The sequence below is a fragment of the Thunnus thynnus genome, chromosome 2 (genome assembly GCF_963924715.1).
Source record: "Thunnus thynnus chromosome 2, fThuThy2.1, whole genome shotgun sequence".
In the NCBI taxonomy this organism is placed as follows: Eukaryota; Metazoa; Chordata; class Actinopteri; order Scombriformes; family Scombridae; genus Thunnus; species Thunnus thynnus.
This window is the reverse complement of record NC_089518.1, coordinates 29,754,325-29,772,455: the sequence shown is the minus strand read 5'-3', so window position 1 is coordinate 29,772,455 and position 18,131 is coordinate 29,754,325. Positions and strand designations below refer to the sequence as shown.

The window sequence follows — 18,131 nt, the reverse complement described above, 5'->3', positions numbered from 1 at the left end:
GTAGTACCTCTCCACCCCTCACCTCCCTGAGGCAAGGATACTGGGCTAGTGTCCCTCTACCCCACTCCTAGAGGCATGAACACTGGGCGAGTGTCCCTCCAGCAGCAGCTAGAAGCATGACCAAGCGCACGTTGTCAGCATGTCATGGAAATAGACACTAGAGAACCCACACAGGTAAGAAGCTGTACTCTTGTGAAACATGTGGGAAAAGTTTCAGGTTTAATATTGGGTTGTTGGTCCTCATGAGAACCCACACAGATGGGAGGCCGTACCTTTGCAACACCTTTTGGAAAAACTTCACTTACATGTCAATATTATTTATTGTTATTTGAGTCAGATGTATACCACCACAATAGTTAAAGATGTACAGACACACCTACTCATTCAAAGGTTTGTCTTTCTTTTTACAATTTTCTACATTATGGAACAATCCTGAAGAGATCAAAACTATGAAACGACACATAAAAATTATGTAGTAAATAAAAAAGTGTTAAATAAACAAAAATATATTTCATACTTTAGATTCCTCAAAATAGCCAATGTTTGTTTACGTAACTAACATTTTGACTGCAGGAGTATTTATATACTGTTGCATTGCTACGTTTCGTGAGATAAAAAATGTGACTACTTATCCCACCCATGTTTATTTGTTTATAATTTCCTGTAAAGTAACTTAGAACTACGGCAGTAAGTTAAATATGGCAGTATAGAAAATGTGTCATAATTACACGTGTGTAATTAAAATTGATGTATCGTTACATCCCTGCTGCTGATATTTTAGCGCTCAAGCTCTAAATGAAAAACGGAACATTCCACTGTCGGAACTTATGAACGTGACACCCAGCGGAAGTAAACAACACAGGCTAGCCGCGTTAGCTGCGTATATGTATTGAATTAGCTGGAGGATAACAGCGTAACGGTAGCGTAGTTCAATGGTTAACGTGTAATTAAGCTACAATGTCTTCAGTTGAGTGTTTGAGAGAGTTCATCAACGAGCGACTAACTACTGCTGCAGAAGAAATATTCGGAGTTTTTCAAAAAACTATCGTCCAGTACGAGGAGGAGATCGATCGTCAGCGCAGACTGCTGGATATCGTTTGGAAACCTGAAATAAAGTTAAACAGGATAGGTTTGTAAAACTTTAATAATCTCCAAAAACAAACAAATAGATGTATTTGACTCATATCCTATCAAGGGCAAAATCGTCAGTTAGACATTGGGTGGGATGATGTGGGTAAGTTATGGGGGTGGAGGTGTACTAGGTTGGAGGCAACAATCTTAGAGAAAGTTCTTCACCTGGACAAGTAAACCTTAAACTTTTTGAATGGAGAAATACTACTAGAGATATGGGAGAAAAAAGGGATGAACTGACTCTTTAAATGGACCCGTAGAAAAGAGGCTCTGGTTTATGAGCAGCTAAAAAGTTCACAAATATGATATATATAAAACATAAAGTACCAGTTTTGAGGACCAAAGCTATGCAGAACTAGGTTCAAAACAGTCAGGATTGAAGCAGTGATGGCCTCAGGATCTACAGAACAGACCGAAAGCTTTGGCACACACTCACCACACTCAGCTGTTGTGTTCACTGTTGCTGGTTGACATGAACACGAACGAGACACAGAAGGTTTTCTGTGAATGATAAACATTCTGAGTCAATATAACTCTGGATATTGAGGAGAACAAATTAGCTTTCTTTCAACTTTTGGGGGAGTCTGATGTTGTGTCAATTAAAAATATTGGGGTTGGGGGATTTCCACGTGGTGATTACGTACCTGCATCCTATCTGTTTAAATACAGAGTTGTATTTGTTTGCTCAGTGTGCAGGTAACTATCATCACATTAGTATTAACCTACTTCTTGTTTCCCTTTGTCCCTCCAGAGCTCCCACAGCAGCATGCCTATAAGGAAGGGGAGGTTCTCACTGACCAGCAGATCTGTAACCAGGACAGGAACTCTAGTCTGGACCAAGAGGATCCAGAGCCTCCACAGATTAAAGAGGAACAGGAGGAACTCTGCACCAGTCTGGAGGGAGAGCAGCTGGTGCTGAAGCAGGAAACTGAAACCTTTATGTGGACTCCTACTTGTGAGGAAAGTGACAACAGTGAAGGTCAGGCTGAGGACTCTGATGAAACTCAGAGTGCAGCAGAGAAAGAGCATATTGTCATCATGTCAGTGAGAAGCTTAGTGGTACCAGAACCAAACAGTGACGACCAGCTCCTCTCTCACAACTCTCATGTAGCTGAGAGCCAAGATCACAAAGAAGGTAAACATGGAGACTCAGGATCAACTAGAAATACAGACACAAAACCACATCATAACAGCAACAGTCACACTGACAATGAACCCAACTCTACTATGTTAAAGATGAACAATAATACCTGCAAAAGTGAAAAGCCTTTAAAATGTGACAAATGTGGAAAAACTTTTAAGTATATGCCCAATTTGCATAAACACCTGAAAGTCCACACAGGTGAGAAACCAAAGACTTGTGATATATGTGGGAGAGATTTCAGATATAATAGTGGGTTGTTGGCCCACATGAGAACCCACACAGGTGAGAAGCATTACTTTTGTATCACCTGTGGGAAAAGATTCAGTCAGAGGTCAAAATTGAAAAGGCACACGAGAATCCACACGGGTGAGAGGCCATATCCCTGCAACATCTGTGGGAAAACATTCAGTGACTTATCATCAATCAATAGGCATATGAGTACCCACACAGGTGAGAGGCCGTATCTTTGCAACACCTGTGGGAAAAGATTTTGTCAGAAGGCAACTTTGACAAAGCATGTTATAAGATGTCATACAGGTGAGAAGCTGTATGCTTGCGAAATGGAGGATTCAGTGTAGTCCAAGTAAAGTCAGGTAAGTTTTTATTCATATAGCCCAACATCACAAATCACAAATTTGCCTCAGGGGGCTTTCAAAATGTGGAAGAGGATTCAGTTGTAGTGGTTTCTTTACAAAACACACCAGGACCCACTGGTGAAAAGATGTGTGATGGCACAGTCTTTAAGTAGCAGCATCTTTGTTTCTTAATGAACATTTCTAATTTTCTTAAAACAAATTACCTCAGTGCCATGAAATAGAACATTGCTTACAGTTCCACCAAGGTTTTGCAAATAATCTTTGTTGTTTTTCACCCTTTGACATGACTGTATGTTTGAGCAATATCATTCCTATAAACTGTGGAAGATGTTTGTTTGATAGTGTGCTCAGTAGTGGTTGCCAAATGTTATTGATGTGAATTTTTCAAACAACTGGTGTCTTGTGGTTTTTGTTCATGGTCCTTATGTGCAATCAGTACATAACAGGCTGATTGAGATACAATTTGATGGACAGGAGACAACAGTAAAAACAGAAAAGAGCATCACATTTTTAATGAAAAATGGTCGACATGTAAGCAGTATTGTAATACTTAACTACATTTCTGAAACAAATAATGCACTTATTGTACTTTCATACTTGTACTTGTTATACTTGCTCTGTTATACTGTACTTTATATGACAGCTATAGCCACAATTATTTTAAAATCCTTAACATTACATCCACTCCTTCTCTCTCATTAAAAATCTAGGATCTATGAATATGCAAATATTGTTTATTTTAAAAGTTTAACTGCTGGATACAACATGTCTCCTACTTCACTGTAAAGTCTATTCTCAGTGTATGTTCACTGTAGACTTCAAGTTTCCACATCACACTTGTGTAAGTTGAATGATTGACCAGGATTAGCTTTAAAACTAGTTTTAATGTCACAAATCATGTTCATAGGTCGACCCTTTAAAACCTGACTTTCAATGAGCACAGAGAAACTTTCCACTTTAAGCAGATGAATGTGAAATCAGTTTTCTGGTGTTAAACATATTTTTTTAGTCGAGGGGAACTTTAAACTATCTAACACTACATTAAAAAGTGCATGCATTTACATTTTAATGATCTAGAGAAATTATGCTGAAAGGGGCCATTCTGGGGAAGGAGTGCATTCATTATTATATTTAATATTTTATGTATATTTTGCTGATGGTCATCTAAACTTTTTACTTTACTAACATTTTCAGCGCATGGGTACTACTGTTGTAGAATTGATTGTACTTAAGATGAATATCTAACAACAACTGCCATTATTTTTATGCAAAATCATTCTGTTGAATCCATGGCTGTAAGTTAAATGTATTTGTACATAAAAAGTACAAAATGTACCTGTGAAATGAAGGTTGATGTACATTTTTCTGCTACTAATAAACACAGAAGTCCTAAAGTGCCAACAACTGAAAGTGGAACATGTCTGTTCTGGTTTGTGTTGGGAATTCATTTTCAGAGGAGTAGTTGGTCAAAAATGGAACCCCTCGAGGTAATGTATAAGCCCCCTTCTACTCTGAATTATGATAAGTGATATATATAAACGGTCCAAATATTGGTACTGTAAGTCCAAATTGCCCCATCATCTGTGTGATGGGGCAATTTGGTTAAGAGGAAGGATATAGAATATATTGAACAGAAAGTCCAGGAAGCCATTATTAAAGTTGAAAATTGGTCTCTGATGTAGGGATTTTAATTGTCTGTAGAAAAATCTTAAACTGCCTTTTTTACAAGTGTAGCCGCATGATAAATCGATTCAGTTGTAATTTTCCAGTTAGGTTTGGTAGAGCTCTCAAAGTTGTTTAAAGGACCAGTGTGTAAGATTTAGTGGCATCTACCGGAACAGACTTGGCAGAAATTCAATATAATATTCACAAGTATGTTTTAAGTAGTGTATAATCCCATTAAAATAGGGATAGTTGTGTTTCTGTTTCCTTAGAATGAGCCCTTTATACCTACATGGTACGCCCACCATGTTGCATATTTCAATTCATATTTCTACAGTAGCCCAGAAAAGAAAAACCAAACACTGGCTCTAGAGAGGGCCTTTCACATTTGTCACATTTGTCACATATGTTGCGTTTGTCACTTTTTTTGTGAGTTTCATGGCCACCAAAGGTTCTCCTACACACTTGGAGGGGGTGGGGTGGGATGGGAAAATTTTTCTGTACAAATACTTGAACGATGTTATCTGTTGATATTTTAACAGGGTGGTTTGAGTTTGTGTTCATCCCTCCAGAAGAGTTCCTGAGACTTGTAGAATAAATGCCAAAGCTGAGGAACACCGTTCTTCAACAGGACATTCCCTCATCTGGTGTTTTGATAATGGTGGTGGAGAAAGCAGTCTAACACGTCAGTCAAAGATCTCCCATAGGTGTTTAATTGGGTTGAGATCTGGTGACTGTGAAGGTCATAGCATATGATTCACATCATTTTCAGACTCATCAAACCATTCACTGACCCCTCGTATCCTGTGAATCGGGGCATTGTCATCCTGGAAGAGACCACTCCCATCAGGATAGAAATGTTTCATCATAGGATAAAGCTGGTCACTCAGAACAACTTTGTATTGATTTGCAGTGACCCTTCCCTCTAAAGGGACAAGTGGACCCAAACCATGCCAGCAAAAGTCCCCCAAGAGCATAACAGAGCCACCAGATCCCCTCACTGTAGGGGTCAAGCATTCAGACCTGTACTGGTTTTTCCTTTAATTTGTCACCTGTCTGTACCTCACATCTCTTCTTTCATTTAAATCTAGTAACTACAGTACATGATCCAGTAACTACTTAACCTTAGATATCCCACATGTACTCACTAATGTTGGCAGAACTGGTTTCAGGTACAATGCAGTTTTTAAATGGAATGAACTGCAAACTGCCCTCAAACTACAGTCTTTCATTCCTCTTAGAGATTTTAAAGCTTTACTATCTTGTGTTTTCTATGATTCTTGTAACTGTTTTTATTTATTCATTAATTGATTGTGTAATTGTGTTGTTTCTGTTACTGATTGTGTTCTTGTCTTGTGAATGTTTCTTGTTCTTAGGTCCCTCTTGGAAAAGAGATATTATTAATGTTATAATTAATTAGAATTAATCTGACTAAACAAAGATTAAATAAAAAATAAAATAAAAATATGTATATGAGAAAACTCGTCGATCGTTGATTAACCTTGATGCTTATTGGCTTAAAACGTGTTTAATTGTATCCGGAACTACATTTTCCACTGTCGGAACTTAACATTGCAGCATCCAGCGGAAGTAAACAACACAGGAACTAATTGCGTTAGCTGTTTGGTGTCCTGTGCTTTCAGGAAGTCTCTCAGCAGGACAGTGAGACATCTCACTTGTAATTAAGCAACAATGTCTTCAGTTGAGTGTTTGAGAGAGTTAATCAACGAGCGACTAACTGCTGCTGCTGAAGAAATATTCCGAGTTTTTCAAAAAACTGTCGTCCAGTACGAGGAAGAGATCGATCGTCAGCGCAGACTGCTGGATATCGTTTGGAAACCTGAAATAAAGTTATTCAGAATAGGTTTGTAAAGGCTTAATATTTAAATAGCATAAACAGATGAGTCAGTTTTCTATGCCACCGCAGTGGTTAAAGGTAACAGGCACCCGTTTGGACACCTACGCATTCAAGGGTTTTTCTTTATTTTTACTATTTTCTACATTGTAGAGCAATACTGAAGATATCAACACTAGAAAATAACACATGATTCATATACTTACTTTGCGCGGATGTCTGCCTCTTTTCTTCACCCTTTCCCCCTTTTGTCCCTCCAGAGCTCCCACAGCAGCATGTGTGTAAGGAGGAGGAGGATCTCCCTGACCAGCAGTTCTGTAACCAGGAGAGGAACTCCAGTCTGGACTATGAGGACCCAGAGCCTCCACAGATTAGAGAGGAACAGGAGGAACTGTACACCAGTCTGGAGGGAGAGCAGCTGGTGCTGAAGCAAGAGACTGAAACCTTTATGTTGACTCCTTGTGAGGAAAGTGACAACAGTGAAGATCAGACTCTGGACTTGAGTCCTGATGAAACTCAGAGTGCAGCAGAGAATGAGCATGTTGTCATCATGTCACTTAAAAGCTTAGTAGTACCAGAACCAAACAGTGACGACCAGCTCCTCTCTCACAACTCTCATGTAACTGAGAGCCAAGATCACAAAGGAGGCAAACAAGGAGACTCGGGATCAACTGGAAATGCAGAGACAAAACCACAGAAGAGAAATCATAAAAGCGACAGTGACATGAACAATGAACCCAACTCTACTATGTTAAACAATAATAACAGTGAAAGGTCTTTCAAATGTGACACTTGTGGGAAAGCTTTTGGGCACAAATTTAAATTGGATAGACACCAGAGAATACATACAGGTGAGAAGCCATATTCTTGCAAAACATGTGGTAGAGATTTTAGAGTGAGTAAATCATTGGTGGTCCACATGAGAATCCACACGGGTGAGAAGCCGTATTCTTGCAACACCTGTGGAAAAAAATTCCGTCACATGTCAGTAATGAAAAGGCATGTGAGAATCCACACAGGTGAAAAGCCGTATTCTTGCAAAATATGTGGGAAAGGTTTCAGGAGTAGTAGTGGGTTGTTGGTCCACATGAGAAACCACACAGGTGAGAAGCCGTACCTTTGCAAAACCTGTGGGAAAAACTTCAGTCAAATGTCAGGATTGAAAACACATCTGAGAATCCACACAGGTGATAAGCCGCACATTTGCACCACCTGTGGGAAAAACTTCATTCATATGTCAGTATTGAAAACGCATATGAGAATCCACACAGGTGAGAAGCCGTATAATTGCAAAACATGGGAAAGATTTCAGAAATAATAGCGATTCTGACAATCCACATTAGAAGATACCTTGCAGGTGAGCAGCCGTATAACTGCAACACCTGTGGGAAAAGTCTCTATTGAATGTTCGACTCGGAAAAGTCACAAGAAATCACACACATGAGGAGTTGTTTTTGACAATCTACGTGAGAATAACCTATTGCAACATGTGTGGGGAAGATATTCTGCCATGTGTCTGAATTGCAAAAGCGTATGAGATTCCAAATGATCAAGTAGTTTTGTATTTGTGAAACAGAGAGGATTCAGTTGTAGTGATCCATGGACAAAACACACAAGAACACACACAAGTGGAAAAAAACACATAATCGCAGTACTAGTTGGAAAAGTAAAAGAAAATCCATCAACAGGACAATGAGAGGATAATGATGTTTATTGTCAATGATGCCTTTCAAGTTTTGATGAACTAACATTACTGTACTAATATTTCTGTTAGCAACAGTATGTTTCCTTCAAATTCCTGTATATATTCCTGAAATATAGGTGACACACAAACACAAGTTGTAGATGATGTGCTACATGGTTTTATAAAAAAAAAAGTTAATAAACTTATTTTTTTATTTTTTATTTATTCCTTATCTTTTAATACAACAGTTACTCAGGCTGATATTCACACATATATCCTATACGAGGAATTGCAAACAGTGTTTTAGTATTTCAGCTCACCCGCTGGAAGTTCTGTAAAAATTACAATGTTCAAGTATTTGCACTTGGAGTACTTCTATTTGATGTTACACATACTATACTACAGTGTAATTGAGAGGCAAAAAGTGCAGTTTTTAGTCCACTCACGCAAATTAGCTCCATCCACCTCTACTAGCTGCATCATATAGAAATGCTGTATGTGCCTTAATGATTCATGAAAAATAATACAAGACTGAGGGCATGGGACTTTGAATGTGTTTTGCAAATAGTACCTCAGTACTTTTACTTAACTAACATTTTTACTGAAGGGGTATTTATACACTGTGGCATTGCTATGTGTAGTGAGATAAATAATGTGAATACTTATTCCACCAGTGTTTACTTGTTTATAATTTCAGGTTAAGTAGTTTAGAACCATGACAGTAAGTTAAATATAGCAATATAGAAGATGTACCACATTTCCCTGTGAAATGAATCGAAGCAGATGTAACGTTACATCCCTGCTGCTGAGATTTAGCACTGAAGCACTGATGAAAATGCAAAAGTTGACAGCGGAACTAACGTCACTTCCACTGTCGGAACTCAGGAGCGTGACACCCAGCGGAAGTAAACAACGCAAGCAAACGGCGTGAGCTGCATACATGTCTTGAATTAGCTGGAAGATAACGTTGCAATGGTAGCGCAATTAATCGTTTAACGTGAAATTAAGCAACAATGTCTTCAGTTCAGTGTTTGAGAGAGTTCATCACCGAGCGACTAACTGCTGCTGCTGAAGAAATATTCCGGGTTTTTCAAAAAACTGTCGTCCAGTACGAGGAAGAGATTGATCGTCAACGCAGACTGCTGGATATCGTTTGGAAACCTACAGTTGTGTTACACGGGATAGGTTTGTAAAATCTTAATGATTTTAACAACAAACAAACAGAAGAATTTGACTCATATCCTTTCAAGGGCGAAATCTTCAGTCAGACATTGGGAGGGTTGATGTTACTGAAAACAGTCTTTTTATCTTCGGTTAACTGCAGGATGAAAGAATAATGACAGAATAGTAAATGGGGTGGGAGATGGTTTTATGAGGGATTTCTTTTAACTTAGTTTCGCTTCGCAAGTTTCACTAAACGAAATTCAAGTCCAATCTTAAGCTATATTATATACCACTAGTATTAAGAAAAACAGTCTATAATAGCACATTGCGCCATATTGCATGATCTTGACCCATGAGACAATATAATGCATTATATTGGCGCCATGCAAAAAAGCTGGAGGTTGTGCATCCAGTAGGATGATGCCCACATTAACACAAACATGATTTGAAGTCTCAGACTAAAAATGAGTAAGACGTTGGAAGAAAAAAAAATGCTGTAACACTTTATTAGTTTACATTTCATGGTTTTAATCTAAAAATAGGGAATGTGCAGGTGTTGGGTGGGCTCAGAGATGAGCATAATGGTGGTTTGAAATATCTACAAAACAACGTGACATTTATTGGGGGGAGAAGCTGAAAAACCTGGTTGACTACGCTGCATACACTTTAGAGACGGTCCCTAACTTCAGCCCGTCATTTTTACCTGTATGCTGTTGACTCACGCAGGGTTTCCAAAGCACTATACCTCAACCATGGACCGTGAGGTAAAATATCACCTGTGCAGCATCAGTCAAGCTTTATTCTGTAACGTACATCAAATCTGATGAGGATTAATAATCTCACTCAAAAATTATTGGGGATTAATTTACCAGATGTCTGAATATCTAATATGATATATGGAACTGTCTACACCATGGTGGGGTGCACTAGATTATTTATAGTCATCATATTTTAGGTAGAAAATCAACCTAATTAACAAATAAGTTTGTTGAGGAGCCACAGTATTGAGATGGAGGCAACAATCTTATAGACAATTCTTCACAAATAAACCTAAAACTTTATGAATGGAGAGATACTACTTGTACCAGCAGCTAAAAAGTTCACCCCCATAACTCCAGTCTCAGAACACAATTCAAACACTGGGAATGGGAAGGTGTGTCCAAACTTTTGACTGGTACTACAGAGCAGAACAGAACATTAATTGCATCAGTGCTTCTACTGATGTTTCTGCAAAATCCCCCATTACATTCGGTGACACCTAAGCAACATTATTTGTAAGATGAATTCATCTAACACGTTTTAAACCTGCCTGACTCACACCAATAGTTGTGTTTTGATGGACATTTCAATATGATATGTCATAGATGAGAAATACTAGAGAAAAGTAAAAGAATCAAAATACATGACAGTTGGTTTGTGATTTATGAAAACTGGGTGTGTGTGCACCTCTGCTAACTAAAGCCATGCAGATTGTGGAGTTTGCACTTTCTGCAATTTTTATTATGGACCGATTTCTGTGCTGAAATATGGAGAAAAGCCTGAAACACTAGAGACAGCCCCAGAAACTGCTCTGCTTACTGTAGTAACAGTAGTAGTAAATTTACTGCCTGAACTACATTCATGGCCTGTATGCGTCTTGTTATGTGAATCACCATATTTTTCCCCCTCCCTTTCAACGCTCCACATTAAGCTCCACTCAGTTTCATTAAAATACCAGTTTTTAGGACCCAATATTTTCATGTGGTGATTACGCACCTGTATCCTATCCATTTAAATACAGACTTGTGTTCGTTTGCTCAATGTGCATTTCACTATCATATTAGTAACCTACTTCTTGTGTCCCTTTGTCCCTCCAGAGCTCCCACAGCAGCATGTCTGTAAGGAGGAGGAGGTTCTCGCTGACCAGAAGCTCTGTAACCAGGGAAGGAACTCCAGTTTGGACCAAGAGGACTCAGAGCCTCCACAAATTAAAGAAGAACAGGAGGAACTCTACACCAGTCTGGAGGGAGAGCAGCTGGTGCTGAAGCAGCAGACTGAAACCTTCATGTTGACTCCTACTTGTGAGGAAGGTGACAACAGTCAAGACCAGACTCTGGACTTAAGTCCTGATGAAACTCAGAGTGCAGCAGAAAAAGAGCATGTTGTCAACACGTCAATTAATAGCTCAGTGGTACCAGAACCAAACAGTGAGGACCAGCTCCTCTCTCACAACTCTCATGTAGCTGAGAGCCAAGATCACAAAGGAGGCAAACAAGGAGACTCAGGATCAACTGGGAATACAGAGATAAAACCACAGACAAGACTTGACAAAAGTCTCACTAACAGTAAAGACAACTCTACCGCATTAAAGATTCACAGTAACACCTATACAGGGGAAAAGTCTTTAAAATGTGACACTTGTGGGAAATTTTTTAAGCGCAAATACAATTTGCACACACATCAGAGAGTCCACACAGGTGAGAAACCTTACGTTTGCAAGATCTGTGAGAAAAGATTCAGTTCAGCATCAGCATTGAACGCTCATTTAACAATCCACGCAGGTGAGAGGCCATATTTTTGCAGCACCTGTGGGAAAAGATTCTTGAATAGGTCATGTTTGAGAATTCACAGTAGAATCCACACAGGCGAGAAGCCGTATTCTTGCGAAACATGCGGTAGAGTTTTCGGATTAAGTTCATCTCTGTTGGTCCACATGAGAACCCACACAGGTGAGAAGCCGTACCTTTGCAACACCTGCGGGACAAAATTCAGTCACAAGTCAGTATTGAATAGGCATATGAGAATCCACACGGGTGAGAAGCCGTATGATTGCAAAATATGTGGGAAAGGTTTCAGAGTTAATAGTGACCTGACAGTCCACATTAGAAGATACCACACAGGTGAGAAGCCGTATAACTGCAACATCTGTGGGAGAAGTTTCTACCGAATGTTAGAATTGAAAAGACACATGAGAATTCACATAGTTGAGGAGCCATATTCTTGCAAAACATGACAGAGAGATGAAGACTTTTTAGTGACTTCTCAATCTACATGAGAGTGTAGGAGTAGTAGTGGTATAATTGCACATAATTGCAGCACCAGTGGGAAAAGTAATAAAGAACAATCCATTAACTGGACAATAAAGCTGAAACTGCTATGGGCCGTTGTTCAATAACTGAAATGAATACACTTTTGCAACAGCTACATCTTTGTAATTGAATGTAAATTATTCACCGTGTATACAAGGTACCAATATCTTTGCGTCATGAAGTTGTTTATTGTCAGCGATGCATGTCATTTTTCTGATTTGGTGCTTCATAGATGACACAAACACAAGTTGTAGATGATGTGCTGCATGCTGCTGTCAAAGAATTTTGTTAATAAACTTTTTTTCTTTTTTAATAACACCAGTTATTCACACTGATATTCTCACATATAACCTATAAAATCATTTGCAAACAGTGTTTTGGTATTTCAGCTCACCTGTGGGAGGTTATGTAAAAATTGCAATGTTTAAGTATTCGTGCTAGGTGTACTTCCATTTGATGTTACATATACTATATTTCAGACACAAATAGAGCAGTTTTTAGTCCATTCATGCAATTTAGTTCCACCTCTTCTAGCTGCATCATATAGAAATGCTGTGTGTGCGTTAATGATTCATGAAAAATAATACAAGACTGACACAGGCATGGGACTTCAAATGTGTTTTGCAAATAGTACCTCAGTACTTTTACTTAACTGACATTTTGACTACAGGGGTATTTATACACTGTTGCATTGCCACGTTTAGTGAGATAAATAATGCGGATACTTATTCCACCAATGTTTATTTATCATGTCATGTGAAGTAACTTAGAACCACGGCAGCAAGTTAAATATAGCTGAATAGAAGATGTTCCACATTTCCCTGTGAAATGAATCGGAGTAGATGTAACATTACATCCCTGCTGCTGAGATTTTGCACTAAAGCACTGAATAAAATGCAAAAAGTTTAAAGCGGAACTAAATGCTACCTCACTTCCACTGTCGGAACTTAGCGAGCGTGACACCCAGCGGAAGTAAACAACAGAGGCTAGTCCCTTCACCGGCGTATTTATCATGACTATATGGTATATACATTAAATTAGCTGGAAGGTAACGGCACAGTGGCAGCACAGTTAAATGTTTAACGTGTAATTAAGCGATAATGTCTTCAGTTCAGTGTTTGAGAGAGTTCATCAATGAACGACTAACTGCTGCTGCTGAAGAAATATTCGGAGTTTTTCAAAAAACTATCGTGGAGTACGAAGAAGAGATTGATCGTCAGCGCAGACTGCTGGATATCGTTTGGAAACCAGAAATTATTTTAAACAGGATAGGTTTGTAAAACCTTAAAAGCTTATGAAAACTGAATAGAGGGCGATTTCACTAATATTTCATCATCCAGACCACAGTTGGACCAGGTCCAGATCAAAAACCAGTACACGTGTTAAATCTGGACTAGATTATCAAGAAGACTCTAGAGACCCAGTTAAACAGTTTCAAATTCGTGAAAAACTTAAAAAATGTCAATTTCACTGATTACACCGACTAACCTTTAGACCTGTCATATCTAGACTAGATTATAATTATAAAGATTTGACAAGTCTAAGTGTGGTGGTGACGTGGTGGTGGGGGTGTGGGGGAGGGGGGACCAAAAATAAATAGGGCTAGGTTGAAGCAGGGCTGAAACAGTGGTGACCTCAGGATCTACAGAACAGACCGAAAACTCACTGTTGCTGGTTGACATGAACATAAATGAGACGCAGGAGGTTATCTGTGAATGATAAATATGCAGTGCATTTTGGAGTCAATTTAATTCTTAGTGGAGTCAATTTAATTCTTAGTATTGAGGGGAAGAAATTAGTTTTCTTTCAGCTTTTGGGGGAGTCTGATGTGTCAGTTACAAATATTCCATTTAAATACAGACTCTTGTTTATTTGCTCAATGTGTGTTTCACTATCATCATCATTAGTTACCTACTTCTTGTGTCCTTTTGTCCCTCCAGAGCTCCCACAGCAACATGTCTGTAAGGAGGAGGAGGTTCTCGCTGACCAGAAGCTCTATAACCAGGAAAGGAGCTCCAGTCTGGACCAAGAGGACCCAGAGCCTCCACAGATTAAAAAGGAACAGGAGGAACTCTGCACCAGTCTGGAGGGAGAGCAGCTGGTACTGAAGCAGGAGACTGAAACCTTTATGTTGACTCCTACTTGTGAGGAAAGTGACAACGGTGAAGATCAGACTCTGGACTTGAGTCCTGATGAAACTGAGAGTGCAACAGAGAAAGAGCATGTTGTCAGCATGTCAATTAAAAGCTTAGTGGTACCAGAACCAAACAGTGACAACCAGCTCCTCCCTCACAACTCTCATGTCGCTGAGAGCCAAGATCACAAAGGAGGCAAACAAGGAGACTCAGGATCAACTAGAAATACAGAGACAAAACCACAGAGGAGACATCATAACAGCAACAGTCACACGAACAGTCAATACAACTCTACCACATTAAAGATTCACAGTAATAGGAAATGGAAAAAGTCTTTAAAATGTAACACTTGTGGGAAAACTTTTCAGTACAAGTCCAAATTGGATAGACACCAGAGAATACACACAGGCGAGAAGCCGTACGTTTGCAACACCTGCGAGAAAAGATTCAGTTCAGCATCAGCACTGAGCGCTCATTTAACAATCCACACCGGTGAGAAGCCATATTCTTGTCAAATATGTGGGAAGGATTTCAGATGTAATGATGGCTTGATGGTCCACATGAGAACCCACACAGGTGAGAAACCGTACATGTGCAACACGTGTGGGAAAAGGTTCGGTCACTCGTCAAACTTTACAAAGCACAAAAGAACACACACTGGTGAGAAGCCATATTTTTGTGACACCTGTGGGAAGAGATTTTGTAAAAGGTCAGGATTGAAAAAGCATTTGACAATCCACACAGGTGAGAACCCTTATCTTTGCAACACCTGCGGGAAGAGATTCTGTTCGACATCGGCGTTGAATGTTCATTTAACAGTCCACGCAGATGCTAAGCCGTATTCTTGCAAATATGTGGGAGAGATTTCAGATGTAATGATGGGTTATTGGTCCCCATGAGAACCCACACGTGAGAAACCGTACCTTTGCAACACCTGTGGGAAAAGATTTGGTCACTTGTTAAACTTGATAAAAAAACAAAACAATACATACAGATGAGAAGCCATATTCTTGCGAAATGTGTGAAAGATTTCAGATTTACTAATGTATTGTTGGTCCACATGAGAACCCACACAGGTTAGAAGCTGTACCTTTGCAAAACCGTAATGTTCGTAATGTTCACGTGTAATGGCAGCTGTTCCGGTGCTGCTGGAGAACCTTGCCAGTACAACACAATTGGTGAAACATAATTTCTTCTTTCCTGTTTGTTTCATTTAGAGGTCTAAATACTGCTGGAGCAGGCAGCCGTATGATATGAAAATAGTTAAGGCCATGTCTTCAACCAGTTATGGCTAATTCTAGGAGTGGAAATGAGGCTTGTGCACATGCACCTAGTTCCACAATGTTTTGGGTTTATAAAACAAAACCACAAGTACACAGAGCTTCATAAATCCATGTTTCTGTCTACTTGTGTTCACACAGTTTTCGTCATGAATCTACACAGTTTTATGCATCAGGCCCCAGGTCTGAAGACTGCATGAGGTTCGCATGTTCTCACCAGACGATTTGTGTTCATAAATTGCAAGTTTATGTGTTGTATGCATGTTTTTTTATGCGTACCCATCGTTTATACCTCCAGCGAGAAGGAGAATCTTGCTCTACTCTTTCACCCAATCAATATTCTGTCACAGCAGTAAAGAAACTTTTTAAGGTCAAATCCTTTCCTGTCCCATTCCAGGAGTATTTGGAGTAAAATCCAGAGGTTGGTAGCAATGTTAAATTTTAAACAAGCTTCTCTCTTGTTTAACCCTGAAATAAAAATAGGCAAAAGGATGACATAATGGAAACAACTGCAACCAAAAGGAGGAAATAGAAATACTGATTTATTTATTTTTTTTAATTTAATGGAGAAATGCAATCTTGGAGACAATGGAAACCTGAAAATATTTCCAGTTAACGGTATTGCATTTGCACTTGGTGATACAAGTAACAATGTTCAGAGGATCTGGTAAAGGGATCTTGGTTGTAATATTGATGATGAGAAATTATTAATGATATTATCAAATGTGGGCAAACACTTCAGAGCAGTTAGGAGGGAATGTATTCAGTATAAAATTTGACAAGGATGTTACTGGACACTGTCTAGGCTTCATATGATGGAGTTAATGAATGACAATAAATGTTGGATGTTTTGTACATATGATCTGGGAGTGTTCATTTGTCTACCTACTCTGGCACAAAGTTCTACATTCATTATGAAATTGGTTGGGTTCCACACAGCGTTCGAGTCCTCAGCTCTGTCTCCTCGGGTACAGGACAGATGTTTCATGATTAGCAACAAATCAGTTTACCATTGTGATGGTTGATGTTAAGTTGTCATTTATTTTTTTAATTTCTTACTTTTTATCTCTAAAGTGTAATGAATGGCTGTTTTTTTTTTACTGCTGTTTTATACACTATTTAAGAAATAAAATTTTGAAGAAAAAAAAGAAGTCAAAATTTACATTTGAGAGTGACTGACATCACTGTTTTATGATTTTAGCATACAAATTTGAATGAAACAAAACCCACATAAGTGAAGAATCACATGCTGCATTTTTGAAGTTCATCTCAAATCAGGACAAACCATTGAACTGAAACTCTATTAACTAAAATGAATGAATACAATACTGAAACAGCTATATCTTCACATTTGACTGTATAACATCTCTCATTCATTGACTCCAATGCCATCAAGTTTTATCAAACTTACCTTTTTTTCTTCTTCAAATTACTGCATCATTCATATTTCTATTAGCAGCAGTATTTCTTTGAAACAGTTGCAATCTTCCATTTTTGGAAAAGTTGGTTTTACAGTCAGTGCATTCTTCCATTCCTCAATACATTGATTATACTTCTCCCAACCAACCTGTGTCTATCCAGGCCCTCCACAGATGTTAATGGCACCTCATACACTGCTAGCAGCCATATCAGTCTCAGGAGAGGGGCTTAGGGGGTGGCCATGCTGGTATATATAGGCCTTACATTTCCTGTGCAGGCCGGACATGTCAACCTCCCTCGACCAGTCTTCTGCTTGCTTTTCAGGGTTGGCAATGTTATTTTTGTTTGACAGTGTTTCATCATACCATTTAATGGTATGACCCAGAATGCGCTGGACGGATTACATACTATATCTTCTGGCCTGGGAACACCTTTGGATCCCCCAGGAGAAGCTGGACGACATCTGTAGCCATCTGACCCAGTCAGAAAATGGATGGATTCATTCATCATGGTTTCATTTCAATAACTGCTCGTTGCCCAAAGAGGTAAAATTATCCAAAATTTCACAAAACAAAGAAAATATTTTTTTGTGACCCTCTAAAGAGGCCCATCCCCTAGGTTGGGAACCACTAGACTAAACCAGCTGTATATAAAGTTCAAACTAGCTCCACCTCCAGCAGCTACAACAGTAAAATCCTGTTTACACATCAATGCTACAGTATTAACAATCTAACAGTATCATATAGAATAATATAACTGTAACAGGGACTAGACAATTATTTTGTGAATAATCCTGCTGTACTTTTACTTAAGGATGATTTTTCATGCAGGCCTCAGGAATATTTTTTACATTGTTGTGTTAGTGCTTGTACTTAAGTAAAGGATCTAAATACTTCTTTCACCACGGCTCAAAGTATTCATTATGCAAACTACTACTACAAATACTTGCAATTTATAATTTAAGTTTAGAAGGTTCAGTCTTTTTTCTGCAGT

The 18,131-nt window shown here is 38.8% G+C and overlaps 2 protein-coding genes across 2 annotated transcripts; both read left to right on the top strand.

The window, feature by feature from the left end:
* Positions 1–830: 830 nt before the first annotated feature.
* LOC137200750 (zinc finger protein 664-like) lies at positions 831–3,591 on the top strand. Its single transcript, XM_067615401.1, has 2 exons — positions 831–1,129; positions 1,883–3,591. The coding sequence occupies exons 1-2, from the start codon at positions 958–960 to the stop codon at positions 2,851–2,853; spliced, it is 1,143 nt and encodes a 380-aa protein (XP_067471502.1). The 5' UTR covers positions 831–957; the 3' UTR covers positions 2,854–3,591.
* A 2,513-nt stretch (positions 3,592–6,104) lies between these two features.
* On the top strand, positions 6,105–16,574 carry LOC137171715 (zinc finger protein 841-like). The gene is given in 7 exon segments (XM_067575779.1): positions 6,105–6,397; positions 6,649–7,677; positions 7,680–7,789; positions 9,080–9,257; positions 11,093–12,223; positions 13,400–13,576; positions 14,245–16,574. Coding segments are annotated over 7 exon segments (3,891 nt in total). The 5' UTR covers positions 6,105–6,225; the 3' UTR covers positions 15,339–16,574.
* The last annotated feature ends 1,557 nt before the right edge of the window (positions 16,575–18,131 follow it).

Coding starts and splice junctions, on each gene's coding strand:
- LOC137200750 (XM_067615401.1), top strand. CDS start 958: ATGTCTTCAGTTGAGTGTTTGAGAGAGTTCATCAACGAGCGACTAACT. Junction 1,130..1,882: donor AATAAAGTTAAACAGGATAG/GTTTGTAAAACT, acceptor TTGTCCCTCCAG/AGCTCCCACAGCAGCATGCC.